Below are 16,455 nucleotides of genomic sequence, written 5' to 3'. Positions count from 1 at the left end.
GGATGCTAGCGTCACTCCATATTACCCCTTCATGGCTCCTTTTTATATGCCATTGCCCTTTTAAGGGGTCCATTTCTTTCACTTCTGCAATGACTTCTTTTATCATGAGCAGCACTTCTTGATCAACTGCATCCTCCCAACTGTCTGTACCAGTCTGCCTTTTTTTTTTATAAAACCACACGCGGTTCGCAACCATTCAACTATAGGGTAATGCCTAATCAACTTTCCACACAGAAAAAAAAACTCTATCTTAATCAAGCTATCCTTGGCTTCGGGAATATCGTTTCCTCTTCTTAATATCAATTTCCTGCCTTATTGCTGTGTATTCTTAATCCCGAAGCTATTCCGTTTTTCAATTACTCGGACGGTTTTGCTGTCAATCTATATGTTTTGACCTGATCTCTCACCATCTCCGCAGTAACCTTGATTTTTTTCACCCGTACATCATAGATGTAACAGCAGGTACCTCTTTTAACAACATCATGTTTGGCCAACACAGTATTAAGAACTGCCGTCATGATTTTCTGTGCGGAATTCAGTCCAATTCCTAATCTGGTCTAACAATAAACTTGACCTTTATACTCTACTAATTGATACTGTCATAACTTTTTGCCTACATGAATTTGGAGGTAAGTCGACTTTAGGTCCAAGATTTTAGTTGCCCGTTCCATTCTTCTCAAGTCCCCCATGAGTTATTCACACACGTCGATTTTATCTTTTGTGTGACAAACTACATGCTTGTTTAACTCCAGGAAATCCAACACCGGTCTCACTTTCTTCTTAATAGGTTGGAAAACAGCCACGAGTAGCAAAATACGTCCGATCTTCCCTGACCACAGTATCAGTATTCCTTTCTTCTATTTACAGCTCAATTTCTTTCTCAAACTGTGACCCTATATTTCCTTTTAGTGTGCTTTTGTATCAACTAATCCGATTTGTCAACACAGATGGTTCTATCGTCCATCACAACTTTACCGTCCATTTATCAAAGTAGGCCCGAAAGTCCACATCCTCAGTCAGACATTGCCTGGATTTTGACGGTCGGATGGTATTGCTCCTGTTCGCACTTGTCAATTTTGGTGTACTCTGAGTGTCAAACTTCATCTAGCCTTTAGCAATGGTAGACCCCCCCCCAATCGGTCTATTATATCCATGCCCAGTACCACGCCAATTCCTGCAATAAGATTATTCAGTACAATATATTTTAGTTGCAACGGGTTAATTCTCACAACGATCTCAGGATTGGTTTCTCAACAAATTTTCACTTTTATGCCATCTACTGCTCTGATGTTGCTGGTTCCATTCACAGAGTTGACGACACTTGTAATAACATCTGGTATCGTCAATAGTTTTAACGCTCTTCCCGTTAATAGTGACCATTACCCATGGCAATAAACTCTCAAACGCCTTTCCAGTATATTATTATTATTATTATTATTATTATTATTATTATTATTATTATTATTATTATTATTATTAAAAGGGATATAAAAATATGCACTATATGAGAAACGCAGTGCACTAGGAACTCTGCAAACGATTACACCTCGAACATGCTGATAAATGGTTCCCACAATCGACAGACAATGCAGAAGAAAGAAAACCACAAAATAATTTGATACAAACAGATAAACTCGTCCAAGCAAACAGACCAGTTGTCATAATAATTAACAAGACGAAAAGAAACTGCCAAATTGTAGATTTTGTAGTCTCAGCAGATACAGGGTGAAGATCAAAGACACAGACAAACGAAACAAATATGCAGAAGTTGACTGAGAACATTAAGGATATGGAACCTGAAAAAAATCAATATATTGCCAATAATTGTAGAAGCGCTAGGAACAACTCTCAAAAACTTTGGAAAATAGAATAAGAGAACTCGAAATCCACTGGAAGACTTAGATTATGCAACGAATGGTAAGGCTGAAAACAGCTGAAACATTTAGGAAGACGTTTGAGTGCAGAAACTTGTTAACAAGATTAACAAACTTGAACAGGACATATATAAACTGCAACACAAATACAACAAACAGCGCAACTCAGTGAACTAGTACACAAAAAGTAAAAAGATGTCTATACCCCTTTCAAACCCTTCATTAACCTCGTTTTCCCCTCGTCCCTCCTCCAATGTCCCCTCCCTTCTCCCGCTTCATTGTTTTTCCTCGTTTTCTTTTCTCCTCCCCATTCCTTTCCCTCCCTTTCTGTTCTCCTTCTTTTCCCTCCCTTTCCCTTTTCCCTCGTTTTCGCCTTTTCTCCCTTTCAACTCCCTTGTTCTTCTCTTTCCTATTTCACCCCGCAAAATAAAAACAAAAAAAATATCCCACCAGAACAACTGGCACTACACAAGATAGTCGAAGGGCCAAAGAGTAGGTAAAGACCGAAGAGAGAAAGCACTAACCAGGAATCAACTGGATGAGTGCGAAAAAGATTGTGACCTCAGGGGAACCTTATTGTCATTACAATTCCAGTGAGAACCAATCATTGCAACTAATGGAAATCAATGGTAAATGGTTGTTGCGATAACGCAAATTAATTTGCAAATGTTATCGAAAGTGGTGGACGGTATTAACAATCTGGGGATACTTGTTTTCAATCAGACTCTAGTAAACACCACAATTTGTTCTAAAAGAGTACTTTTTGATGATTACCTGTGTGAAAATTCTTATTAAGTGAATATTAATAATAATAATAAACCGTATTACATGTGGTAGAACCAGCTTCCATTGTTACCACACAAAATGGAAGGATGTAGAATATAAGGATCTCAACCAATATATAAAGGTCATGAATTAACTATAAAAAGAGATTTTATTCTAACATTGCTGCTATTTTCTTATCATTATTGTTGATATTATTTGTGTGAGTGTTATTATTGGCTCACAAGGAGATTTCACACATGTCATCAAAGATCTCATTGAAAACAGCCTGATGTGTTCCCTGGCAGATGAATGATAACCAGTCTCCCCAGATTTCCAGTACTCTCCACCTCTTTCAGTAACATTTGCAAATAAATTTGCATTATCGCAACAGCTTCTTGCTATTGATTGCTTGTTGGCAGCGGCCATTGGTCTTCACTGGAATATGAGTGATAATAAGCCTCCCTAAGGTCCCAGTTCTCTTCGCACTTATACAGGGGAGGTGTGGGCAGTGCTCACTCCTCGGTCTTTTCTTCCTCCTTGACTCTTCTTGGCTATTCTGTCCCACTCTTTTTTGTTGGGGGGGGGCAGGTAATCGGGGGATGGGGAGGTTAGAGAAGTTATAGATATGCGGCTTCAATGTTCTTGATTCCATGTGGCGTTTCATGTTTTCTCTCTGCAGCAGTTTGTCTGGTCCACGCTTGTGTTCATGCGTGTTAGTCTCCACATTTAAGGGTATTCCTTAATATTTCAGCTTTTTTAATTATTGTTATTCGTTGTATTTTCCATTCACTCCTCTGATTCAAATTTCTCCCATTCTTGTTTCAAAGTTTTTCGGGAGTGTTCCTAGTGCTCCTACTATTATAGGTATTAATAGGATTTTCTTCATCTTCCATATCAGTTTCAGCTCTCTTGCTAGCTCTGTATATTTGCTCAGATTCTGCTTTTCTTTGATATTCACCCCGTAGTCGGCTGGAACATCAAAGTCTACGATTTGACCGGATTATTCTTTCTTGTTAATTATTACGACATCAGTCTTCTTACTTGTATGGGTGTATCAGTTTGTATTTCCATGTCCGATAGGGCTTAGTGATTCTCGTTTTCAAGTACTGTTGCCGGCTTATGTTCATACCACTTGTCTGTGCGTTTGAGATGCAGTTGTTTGCATAATTCCAAGTGTACTGCCCTTCCCTCTTAGTCGTGTCTGTTCTAGTATGCGTGTTTCACTTACTACATGGTTTGTCATTTTGTCTCTTTGTACACAGCAGTTGCATTTACTGTTTTATCGATCTTTGTTTTGATATGGTTGGTTCTTATCGATGTATCTTGTGCTACGGTTATTAGGAATTCAGTCACTCGGCTTATGTCTCGTTTTCGCATCCATGTCCGAGTGTTTTCGTTATTTTCATCTTTTGTCATCCTCATAAATCATCCATGTAGTTTTTTTCTCGTTTTTCCTTTATCTCACTGTTTTCTCATTAGTCAATTTTTTCCGTGTTTCTTGCTGCCATGATTATCCTTTCCGAATTCTTCGTTATGTATTTTTCTGATTCTTTTTTGTATCATGTACAAAGTCTTCTATAACAACTATTCCTCTCCTACCTTCTTTTCTATTCACATAGAAACGGTCAACACTCTTCTTTTGTGTATAGTGCACTGGGCATAGTCATGAGTTTCCTGGTCTTCTGATCGAGCAGTCTCAGTTTTTCTTTAGTCCAACCTATGAACGGTCATGAGTATATTATTAATGATACTGCTCATGTATTTATAACTTTCATTAATTTTCTACTATATAGTTTAGTTTATTATTATTATTATTATTATTATTATTATTATTATTATTATTATTATTATTATTATTATTGTGGTGGCAACCACTTATTTGCATATGCGAATACCATAACACTATAAATGGCAAGCCTAGGTTGGCCTTGGTGTGTCTTACTCAAATGCCACCGGAAGTGATGCCGAAGAGCGTACATGTCCTCCCACCAAGACTCTCTGACTCGACACCGTCATTTGTACATATTGTAAATATACCTTTTCTTTAATACACTTATTATTGCGTTATCTTGTTGTTTGCGTCTTCATTGTATTTCCTTACTAATTATTGTTCAACCTTGCAACCACAACAGTTGGCGACGAGATATGAAGCGTCAAATATAACAGTTTGACGAAGAACTATTTAAGAAAAAAAAAAGAAGTACAACGCAAAGGTTGATCATTTTTTTTAAGGAATGCAAAGTGTTGACGAGCAAACGGATTTTACGCTAAAGAGAAGTTTCAACTCAAGTGGAAAAAAAACTCTAACGTGGAAAAAGCGACAATTTACGCCGTTTTCTGGGAATCCGACTTGCAAACGAATGTAAAAGTGAATTTTTGTTTGTCGCTACACGACAAATCTTACTAAAGGACCAACTTGCAAACGAAAAGCGAACTTTGTTCTGTCGCAAAAACGACAGGTCAGACCCGTATTACGAAAAGCAAGGAAGTACGAAAAAAGTTCACCAGTGGATTCTAATTACTGTTCTCCGTAAACAAAACAACAACTAAAGGACTTTTTAATTAATGTTTTGGTTGACGTCGGTACTAAAAGGAAATACCACAGCTAAAACTAAAATTCAAGGAAAGGATTTTTTTTCTTGAAGTTGTCACTGAATAACGGATAATACAGTAAAACGTCACGGAAAAAAGGTAATCTAAATTTAAGAGGTATTTTAATTACTAAAATACTAGAGAAAAAAACCCTCAAAGAACTAAATGTACTGCATACATTTATTCAATTGTGACTCGATTAAAAAAAAAACAACCTTTTATTTTGTGGAAAGAGTTACTTATTAGTAAGTGCCTAAAAACGGAAAGTCAATTCCATTTCGTGATTCCAGATAAACCTGTTTTATTTTTTTTTGCAGCGTGACTCGCAAAAAGAATATATTATTGCAAGCAGCGATATTATTATTGAAAACAGGAGCTTACAGCAATTTGTTTTTTTTGTTGTAACCCAAACCGGTGTATATGGTACATGGTACAATATTTTTTTTTAACTACACACTAAAAAAAAAACAAAAAAAAACATGGAAGACTTAGCAAAAATGTTCATGCAATTTTTACAAGCACATGCTGAGCGGGATGAACACAGACAAGCTACACAAAACGAGTTTTTGAAAGCACAAATACAGGCACAGGCTGACCGCGAGGAAAAGAGAGAGGACAGATTATTGAAATGGCAGCAGGAACAAGAAGAAAAGCAGAAAATGGCGCAATTAAAGCAGAAAAAACTGCAATTGGAACAGGAAGAAATGCATAAGAAACTACAATTGGAATATGAAGAGAGACAAGAGGAACGTTTTGCTAAAACACTGGAACTACTAAAGAGTAATCGATAAAATGTCGATAGTGTTAATTTCTCCCATACAACTATTTTTAATAGCATGGACACATTTCATTATGTGCCTGAGGAAGAGAAGAATTTTGAAGCATACTACACAGGATACGAGGATGTTTTTCAACTGGACTGTAAAAATTGGCCAAATAGTCAGAAAGTGAGCCTCTTACTCAGAAAATTGGGTACATCAGAACACAGCAAATTCGTAGATTACATATTACCTAAAAAAACTGCGGAATTAGAATTCATGGAAGCTGTAAAATTACTAAAAGAATTATTTAATCCAAATATATCTCTTTTTCATAAAAGATGGCTGTGCATGAATCTAAGAAAGATGGACAACCAAGATTATTTGACATACGCATCAGTTGTCAATAAAAACTGCGATAATTTTAAGCTTGCAGAACTAACGGTAGAAGATTTTAAATGTCTAATCTTCGCTCAAGGGTTAGTTTCCACGAAAAATGCAGAAATACGCAGACGAGTGTTGTCTAAGCTGGAATCTGAGCAAGATTTAACCCTCCAGAAACTAGCAGAGGACTGTGACAGGGCCATTACACTAAAAAAGGATTCAAAAAATATAGAAGAATCCGGAGTGGCATATGTAAGAAAAGTTAGAAAACCATACGCACCAACCAAGAACTTTAGAAAGAAAAAGCAATGGAACGGGATATTCCAAAGATAATAACCATAAATATAGTACACAATATAACAAGCCTCTTCCTAGATATAACTGTAAGAGATGTGCAGAAAAGCAGTGGGAATCAGATTTTCCTTATAAGAAAAAAAAATGCTACATTTGTAAGAAGGTGGGACACAAAAGCGATTGCTGCAGATATAAAGATTACACCAGAAAGAGAGTACAGCAAACAAAATCAAATACAAAATTAGACAAAGATGGGCGAAAATACGTAAAAGTGGAAATATTTAAAACATCAATAAAGTTACAACTCGACTCCGGCTCCGATGTTTCTATAATAAACCTGAATACGTGGAAAAAGTTGGGAAAACCGGCCATGATGAAAACTAGTAAAGCAGCCCGGACGGTAACTGGTGGTGGTATAAAATTTGAAGGAGAAGTTGTCCTCACGATAAAATTGAAAGGGATTTCGAAGAAATTAAAAATATTCGTACTAAAAAATAGTGAAAATCTGTTTGGAATAGATTTAATTTAGAAATTCGGACTATGGGATAAGCCAATCAATACATTCTGTAAAAAATTAAAATGTTCTTCTCCAACAACAGAAAATATAAAAGACGATTTAAAAGAATTATTTCCTACGGCATTCACGACTAACTTAGGTCGCTGCAATAAATTCAAGGCCTCGTTTGAACTTAAAGAAAACGCCAGCCCAATTTTTAGAAAAAAGCGAAATGTTCCGTTTGCTGGGTTGGAAAAGATTGATAAAGAATTAAATAGATTGGAACAGACGGGAATTCTATCAAAAATAGAGCACAGCGAGTGGGCAGCCCCCACCGTATACGTAAAGAAAAAGAATGACGAAGTTAGAGTGTGCGCAGACTTTTCGACCGGGGTCAACTCCCTATTAAAAGATCACCATTACCCCCTACTAAGCCCAGAGGAAATATTCACGAAGTTGAATGGGGGTAATATCTTCTCCAAGATAGACTTGAGCGACGCGTATTTGCAAATACCGGTCGAGGAGAATTGCTCAAAAATACTATGCATTAATACGCATAAGGGATTATACAAATACAACCGATTGCCTTTTGGCATCAAAGTAGCGCCTGCCATCTTTCAGCAAGCGATGGACACCATGCTAAGTGGTATTGAGTGCGCATGTGCATACCTGGACGACATTGTTGTCAGGAGCAAATCTCTAGAAGAACATAAGGAACATTTGAAACAAGTATTTACTCGAATACAAGAATTCGGCTTTAAAGTAAAAGAAAGTAAATGTGACTTTTGTATGAGCGAGATTAAGTATCTTGGACACATAAAAACAAACATGGACGACGTCCAGACCCAGACATATCTGCGGCAATAAAAAATATGCCAGCACCCGATAATGTAACAACCTTGCAGAGTTTCTTAGGACTCGCAAATTATTACCAATCTTTTATTGAAGGAATGCATAACTTGCGAGCCCCCTTAAATAATCTGCTTAAAAAGGATACACCGTGGAACTCGACGCAAGAATGTCAAACCGCTTTTGACAAAATAAAGAGCGCACTAACATCCGAATTATTCTTAACGCACTTTGACACAAACTTAAAAATAGTCGTCGCTAGTGACGCTAGCTCCTACGGCTTAGGAGCATGCATTCAATATATTCCGGATGGGTCTAGAAAACCAATAGCGCACGCTTCGAGAACGCTGATACCAGCCGAAAGGGCATATTCACAAATCGAAAAAGAAGCGTTGAGCATAATCTTTGCCGTGACTAAATTTCACCGATATTTATATGGTAGACAATTCATACTTGAAACCGACCATAAACCGTTAGTCACGATCTATGGATCAAAAAAAGGATTGCCGGTATACACCGCAAATAGATTGCTGCGCTGGGGTACAATACTACTTAATTACGATTTCCAGCTACAACATCTAGCATCAAAAAAGATTTGCCATGCGGATGGACTGTCAAGACTGATACCACAGAAACACAATCTGGAAGAATCAGTCATTGCAGCAATTCAGACAAATGTTGCAGTAAAAAATATGGTAGCAAACATCATTAAGAAACTACCCGTAACTTTGTCGGACATTAAAAGGGAAGCCGAGAAAGACGAATATATAAAGGACATAAAAGAGAAAATTATAACGGACACAAAGGTGCAGGAAGTTTTCTCCATATGTGACGATGTGTTACTGTACAGCGAGAGAGTGGTAATACCCAAAACATTGCAGAATAGGATGTTAAGAGATTTCCACACAGGACATCCGGGGATAAATCGAATGAAGTCGTTAATGAGAAGCTACGTGTAATGGCGTAACATGGACACTGACATAGCGACAACAATTGATAAATGTAAAGGATGCCAGTTAGCGGCAAAATCTCCACCTATAGTACACAAACCTTGGCCGAAAACCGACCAACCATGGTCGAGAATCCACATGGACTTCGCTGGTCCAGTAGGTGAAAACTATTATTTAATTGTAGTGGATAGTTTCACAAAATGGCTGGAGGTAATGCGTTGCAGGAATCCAACAACGAACAACTCAATAGGGTTCCTACACGAGTTGTTTGCAAGATTCGGTGTACCAGACGCACTGGTCACTGACAACGGAACGCAGTTCACATCCGCAGAGTTTAAGGAATTTTGCGACACGTTCCGAGTGAAGCACATCACGACTCCGCCGTATCATCCAAGATCGAACGGCCTCGCGGAAAGGTTCGTGGACACGCTAAAACGAGCGTTAAATAAATCCATTGGAACACCAACAGAAAAAGCTTTGCAACAATTCTTGCAAGTATATAGGATTACACCACATCCTAGTACACCATCAAACATATCACCAGCTGATCTAATGTTTGCCAGAAAGGTAAAATCAGCGTTTGACAAACTATTGCCAAGGCAGGCAATTATCCGAAACACTACACACACGAGAAGAAAGAAATATAACTCGGGAGATCAAGTATATTTTAAGTGCTACAGAAATAACACATCTTACTGGGAATGTGGAGTAGTGGATAAACGCATTGGTGATTGTACATACATGGTTAAAGGTCCACAGAATATACATAAAAGGCACCTAAATCAGATAAAATAACGTCATATCCAAGATGATGATGATACGACAACAGTCGAAGAGGAGGCCACCATAGATATCATATACGAATCTTTTAATTTGGAACCGCTCTGACGAACTGCAATCACTTGTGCCCCCACGACGCGAGCACCCTCGACAAACCCGACAGGCTACTAGATCTCACCCGCACACTGTAGAGGTCCCTAGATGTAAAAGATCTTTTTACTCCAATAGTTTCTTCCCCAGAACCGCAAGACTCTGGAATTCCATTCCAGGTCCCTGCTTCCCCAACAGTACTGACGTGCAGAAGTTCAAGTGTAACGTGAACCGACACCTTGCTGCCCAAATCCCTACATAGTACCCCAGTAGTTGTTGCCCCTGATAGTAGCCCCCTACACCAAAGTGGCAATCTTCCTTGTTTGGGGTGAAAATGTAATAAAAAAAAAAAAAAAACGCCTCAAAATGCACCTGAACCCCGAAGATCAGGTAGGAAAAGAAAAGTGAATGAACCATTAATGGTAAACCCAAAAAGAAAAAGATATTGAAATCTGTGTGACTTCAAATCTTGGGAGGGGGGTGTTGTGGTGGCAACCACTTATTTGCATATGCGAATAATATAACACAATAAATGGCAAGCCTAGGTTGGCCTTGGTGTGTCTTACTCAAATTCCACCGGAAGTGACGCCGAAGAGCGTACATGTCCTCCCACCAAGACTCTCTGACTCGACACCGTCATTTGTACATATTGTAAATATACTTTTTCTTTAATACACTTATTATTGCGTTATCTTGTTGTTTGCGTCTTCATTGTATTTCCTTACTAATTATTGTTCAACCTTGCAACCACAACAATTATTATTATTCACATTTTGTGATTGGCTGTTGGTATTGCCAATTTCATACTGATAACGATTAAACATAGGCTATGAGCATTTTTTTCAGGTTTCCAGCACTTTCCGCAAGACTCTGACGGTTCCCAACAAGGCAATCTTTGAAAGTAATCCAACAATTTATCCTTATTTTCTCACCCCCCCTATAAAATCCTTTTGTCACACTCCCCAGAGCTCCCATCACAATGAGTACAACTTCTACCTTTTTCAACTTCCAGAATCCTTTTATGTCTCTTTTCAAGTCTTGCTACTTTTCGACCTTCTCTTTTTATTTTTCCTCACATTCACATCGGCTGGCACTTTATTAAATCTGCTCTCCCTGCTTCAATCACATTATCACATTTAATATATCTTTTTTTAATATATACCAATGGACATTTCTCGCAATATTGTGATTCTTTTCCTTTGTGTTCCTTTTGAGCTAACTTCTCGCAACAACTGACGGTACATTAATACCTTTCTGTCCCTAAAGTCGACATAGGGGAATTTCAATTGTTTTATCAATGTGATACTTCACATAATTTTTCCCGAGCGCTTACTCCTTCGCGGCACATATTAGGAATTCTGTCCAAATCTTTAAGCCACATTTAAACAACCATCAGCAGGTTTTTCCTTTGTCCATAGTTTCTGGTAAATCTCAACTTAACTGGCCATGCACTTCCTTCTCTTGTCTTTCATATCTTGTTCATTTATTGCTTTGCATCTTACTATTCGCTCTTTTACAATTTTTCACATTCTGACACTTTATAAGTTTTTTCTTCATAGTTGGAGATATAAACTTTCTTATTTTATTCTTCTTTAACATCGACATCTCTCTTTGGATGAATAGTTCCATTCATTGTTATCGTTTTCCTTGTCTTCCCTGTCTATATTTTTCAGCTCATATTCATTCCATCGAATAATACCGGCCTCATATAGGGTGTTGACTGCTGATAGTTTGTTTCTCCCATTTAATCCGGAACTAAGAACCAAACGTAGTATTCTCTTGTATTATTTTTCTACTACTTCCTTCATTCCAACGTCTTTTATTTTATCTAATTCCCAAACTCCTGAATAAGTGCATTCCTCTTCTCAATTTATCATTTCCTCATTCAAAAGTTTTACTTCTTTACTTTCATCAATTTTCCCCCTTCAAGTTTCAAAGGACCATCCTTCTTCATACCAAATTCCATACGCATGTTATTACTGATCATCTAAATAGTTCTGACAAGCATATTTTGTTTTTTTTTTATACAACTTTAAGCATCCACAAATAATAAATGCTTTACCCGGTACTTCATTTCCCCACTCATAACACGCATTTACCTTTTGTAACATGAACGACACGGATACTATACTCAAAACAAACAACAATGCGACAAGGTTTCCCCTAAAACAATCCCTCTCTTCACCTGAACTTTCTCAAGATCTCCATTTGATATTAACAGCACTTTTTATTGTTTCATGCCTATTTCCATGAAATCTCGCATGCTCGCCACTATTCCATACATTCCCTAGTCCAGTTATGTGGAACCAGATCACATTATTATTATTATTATTATTATTATTATTATTATTATTATTATTATTATTGGCTCACAAGGCGGTTTCACACAAGTCTTCAGAGATCTTTCCCTGAAAACAGCCTGAGATGTTCCCTGGAAGCTGAGTGACAACATTAATTATTACGACATCCAGTCTTCTTGTTTGGGTGGGTTTATCAGTTTGTATGTCCATGCACCATAGGACTTTGTGATTCTCGCTTTCAATACTGTTGCCGGCTTATGCTTGTACCACTTGTCTGTGCGTTATTATTCTAATTATTATTATTATTATTATTATTATTATTATTAGTAGTAGTAGTAGTAGTAGTAGTAGTGGTGTTTTTCTTCTTATTCTTCTTATTTTTTTTATTATTATGAGAAATGGACGCGATTCGTTGCGATTTCATTTTGATTTCATTTCCTCCATTGGCGTCATTAAATCTGCCCAAATTTATTACCTGGGAAAACTGAAAATTGACAATCGTCCAAAATACGTAGCCCGGGAACATCATTCCGACGTTGATTTTGCTCATGTCTTTTTGGTTTAATTTGGAATGCACAACAAGCATTGGAATCAATAGTCAATAATTCATTGAAATCAAATTATTTTCGTGTGATATCTGCACCCGAGGTTTCAAGGCCACGTGTATTCGTATTGTGCTGCCTCAATATGAATAACGTATGACAGCATTACCGACAGACAGTACTTAGAATCAACTGCATTTTAGAATTCATACGTAAATAAGTCACGTCTTCTATCTGTCTGTCTGTCTGTATATCTGTCTGTCTGTCTCTCTCTCTCTCTACGTATATATATATATAGAATTAATCTAGGGTTTGTGGCCTAACGGTTAAGGCACCGGACTGTGGTAAACATGGTCTGAGGTTCGATCCCTGGAAACACTTGAACTACGCTGACGAGAGGTAGTGACCTCGAAGCGCGCATGCACGTAGATTACTGTTTTAAAAATAATTAATAAATAAAAAATGTTATATACGTTCAAACAAATTAAAATGGGCGACTTTCTAAGTAAATAAAAAAATGAGCTTCGAGGCCGAGCCAATATTAACCGTATGTATCGCTTGAAAAAACAACAATAACAAATCTAAATTTATAAGCGATAAAAATAAACAGTAAAATTAATCTAGAGTTTGTGGCCTAAATGTTAAGGCACCGGGCTGTGGTAAACATGGTCTGAGGTTCGATCCCTGGAAACAGTTGAACTACGCTGACGAGAGGTAGCCACCTCGAAGCGCGCGTGTACGTAGATTACTGTTTTAAAAATAATAAATATATATATGTATATATATATATACACACATATTTACTTTTATGTGTACATACATTTATATTTACTTACATACATACATACATACATACATATATATATATATATATATATATATATATATATATATATTATAAAGCTCCCCTCTTCGGTAGAGCACTCTCGTAAATTATCTTACTCGCTACTTAATTTAGCTGAAATAATGCGAAGCTCGCAATTTGTTTACAAACAAAACGTTTGAGCCCTTTACGAGTAGCGGACGGATGTTTATTTAAATACGCATTCGGACAGTTTAATTTCGGCCACCGATTCCGTAGTCAGGGGGTAGGACTGCCGACTGTCATCACGACGGTTCTAGGTTCGATCCTCGGCTTGGGAGAGGTGTTAGTCTAGCGGCACTGATGAGTTGTGAAACAACGAAACAGGTCTGTATGTCGATGACTAAAATATATTTTATATATATATATATATACAAACACACATATATTTACTTATATATATATATATATATATATATATACTTATTTACTCAAGGTTATCAGTATTTTAATCTTCCAACTAAAGATATTAAGTAATTTTCACATGCAGGTTAGTTGTGTGTTTATATTATTATTATTATTCGGCTTGACAATCAGTCTTGGAAAGACGAGGTGCTCCACCACCCTGCACCATATTCCAACCCTCCTCCTCCCAACATCACCATTGACGTCACACCACTTGCCAACGTTAATCCCTTCAAATATGTGGGAAGCACCATATCTTGTGATTGCTCCTTGGACAGAGAGATTGACACCAGAATCAGCAAGGCAAGTCAGGTACTGGGAAGACTTCGCAATCAATGGCTCAATGAACACAATATCCACCTATCTATGAAGCTGAAAGTCTACAATGCTGTGGTCCTTCTCTCCCTACTCTATGGTTGTGAAACGTGGACACTATACCACAGGCATATAAAGAAACTGGAGTGCTTCCACATGCGAGCTTTCCGCTCCATCCTGAGAATCAAATGGCAGAATCACATCACCAATCTGAAGGTCCTTGACAAAGCTAAGTCCACCAGTATTGAGCCCAGCATCATCAAGACCCAACTTCATTGGGTTGGACACGTGATTCGAATGGACGCATGTCGGATGCCTAAATGCCTGACGTACGTGTGGGGAAAATGGCTTACCGTACAAACGTCCTCGTGTCTGTCTGTCCTGCGAGTCGCACGCGTCGAGAAAGAAAGAAAGAGTCCATCATGGCGGTCCTGACGTTTTGTAGTGAACGACGTCTCGCGACGTGTGCGTGCCTCATAAAAACAGGTCACTTGTGGGTAGGTGAGGGAGAAGAAATCGTTTTACGTTTGAGAAACGGCAAAGTCAGTTGGAAGAATTTGTGTGAGCAGTGATTTTTACCTGTTGATTGGCTGCAGTACGAAGAGCTCAAGGCCGGCAAAAGAAACCAAGGTCGACTAAAACTGCGGTATAAAGACACTGTTAAAGCCAATCTGCAATGGTGTCGTATCAAACCGGGAGACCTAGAGGGACATGCTATGGACAGACCAAAATTGCGAGACTCATCCCACAAGGCTGCTGCCAACTTTGAAGAGGCTCGTAGCCAGAAACTCACTGCTGCGAGAAAGAGACACCACAGAGCAGCTTCAGCGGTGATCACAACAACTGACTTTAAGTGCCCCCAATGTTCTAGACTGGGGCTGCAGAGCCACCTCCGTGTGCACAGATGAGACGCAGGACACAAACGTCATCTTCGGATCCGATGGACAACCACCCTATTATTATTATTATTATTATTATTATTATTATTATTATTATTATTATTATTATTGTCGTTGTTGTTGTTGTGGTGGTTTTGATTTGTTGATGGTCTTGCTGCTTAAGAGTAAAAGGAGACGAGGATCGAGTGGGAGGAGAAGTAGTAAAAACGCCTTTCAGTCCTCTTCGTATTTATGCAATTTGTTTTTGTGGTTATTCTTTTTTACTCACTAGGAGTAGTCACAAAAGCCATCATCAAATATTTCTTATATTGAGAACAACTTGTGGTGTAGTATGGGGTTTGAGTGACAGCACATCTCAGATTTCCAGTACTCTCCACCTCTTTCGATAATTATTAGAAAAGAATTTGCGTTATCGAAACAGCCTCTGACAATTGATTTCCTATGGGCTGCGACCATTGGTCTTCTACTGGAATTTGGGTGGCTACTTTTCAACGTTACAGTTATTTTTGCATTCAACAAGCGGAAGTCTGGCTTGTTCTTTCGCTCCTCGGTCTTTTCATCGCCTTTGTTATTATCATCATTATTATTATTATTATTATTATTATTATTATTATTATTATTATTATTAATGTGTCTGTTTACGTCGCAGTGTGTAATGCTTTACAATGGCTATTTTTCCGTCAATAGCGGTGTTTTAAAAAAAGCTACTGAGCATATTCAATGTGTCAATTAGAAAGGAACGCACTTAGCGTAGGAATTATGTATCAAGCAAAACTGAATTCCGGAGTGCAATAATATTGTACTTGATTCCTAAGGAGTTCAACGGTTTCTCAATTTCAGCTGTTATTGAGTCAAGCCAAAAAAGATGTTTAGCACGATGGAAGTTTTCTTGTTCAACAACCTAGCCATTTCCAACCTCAGTTTCTTGATAGTTCCGAAGTTTTTCCTACTTACCTGCTAAGTTGATGTTCGTTGGGCAAGCCACGCAAAAACCTGGTATTTTTATTAACAACTAGAATATCTTGTTTCCTGAGAGTTACTCCTCGTTCACCCTGAACAATTAAATCCCAGAAAATCTAAACTTCCTCATTTTCTACTATCTCTTCTGGGCGAAGTTGGAAATACTTGCCTCAACTGAGATTCCAAAATGCTGTCACAAACTACAATGCATATTTGCACATACTGTGTCCTGGCATCATTTGTACTCTTTTTAAGCAATGTAGAACACGCACCAAACTATATGTGACACTGTTTCTAGACACACACCACACAGCTTGCACTTATTAGAACATTTCACCAG

At 37.9% G+C, this 16,455-nt stretch overlaps 1 protein-coding gene across 1 annotated transcript; it reads left to right on the top strand.

Moving 5' to 3' along the window:
• Positions 1–617: 617 nt before the first annotated feature.
• On the top strand, positions 618–15,164 carry LOC145293328 (uncharacterized). Its single transcript, XM_080139970.1, has 3 exons — positions 618–629; positions 14,074–14,610; positions 14,853–15,164. Exons 1-3 carry the CDS (start codon positions 618–620, stop codon positions 15,162–15,164), a joined length of 861 nt encoding a protein of 286 aa, XP_079996096.1.
• The last annotated feature ends 1,291 nt before the right edge of the window (positions 15,165–16,455 follow it).

This window comes from Euprymna scolopes, chromosome 14, assembly GCF_053919585.1.
Source record: "Euprymna scolopes isolate OS-2025 chromosome 14, ASM5391958v1, whole genome shotgun sequence".
In the NCBI taxonomy this organism is placed as follows: domain Eukaryota; kingdom Metazoa; phylum Mollusca; class Cephalopoda; order Sepiida; family Sepiolidae; genus Euprymna; species Euprymna scolopes.
Note: the sequence above shows the minus strand (reverse complement) of the source record. Positions and strands in the feature narration are given on the sequence as shown.

Coding starts and splice junctions, on each gene's coding strand:
- LOC145293328 (XM_080139970.1), top strand. Junction 14,611..14,852: donor TGTGGGGAAAATGGCTTACC/GTACAAACGTCC, acceptor GATTGGCTGCAG/TACGAAGAGCTCAAGGCCGG.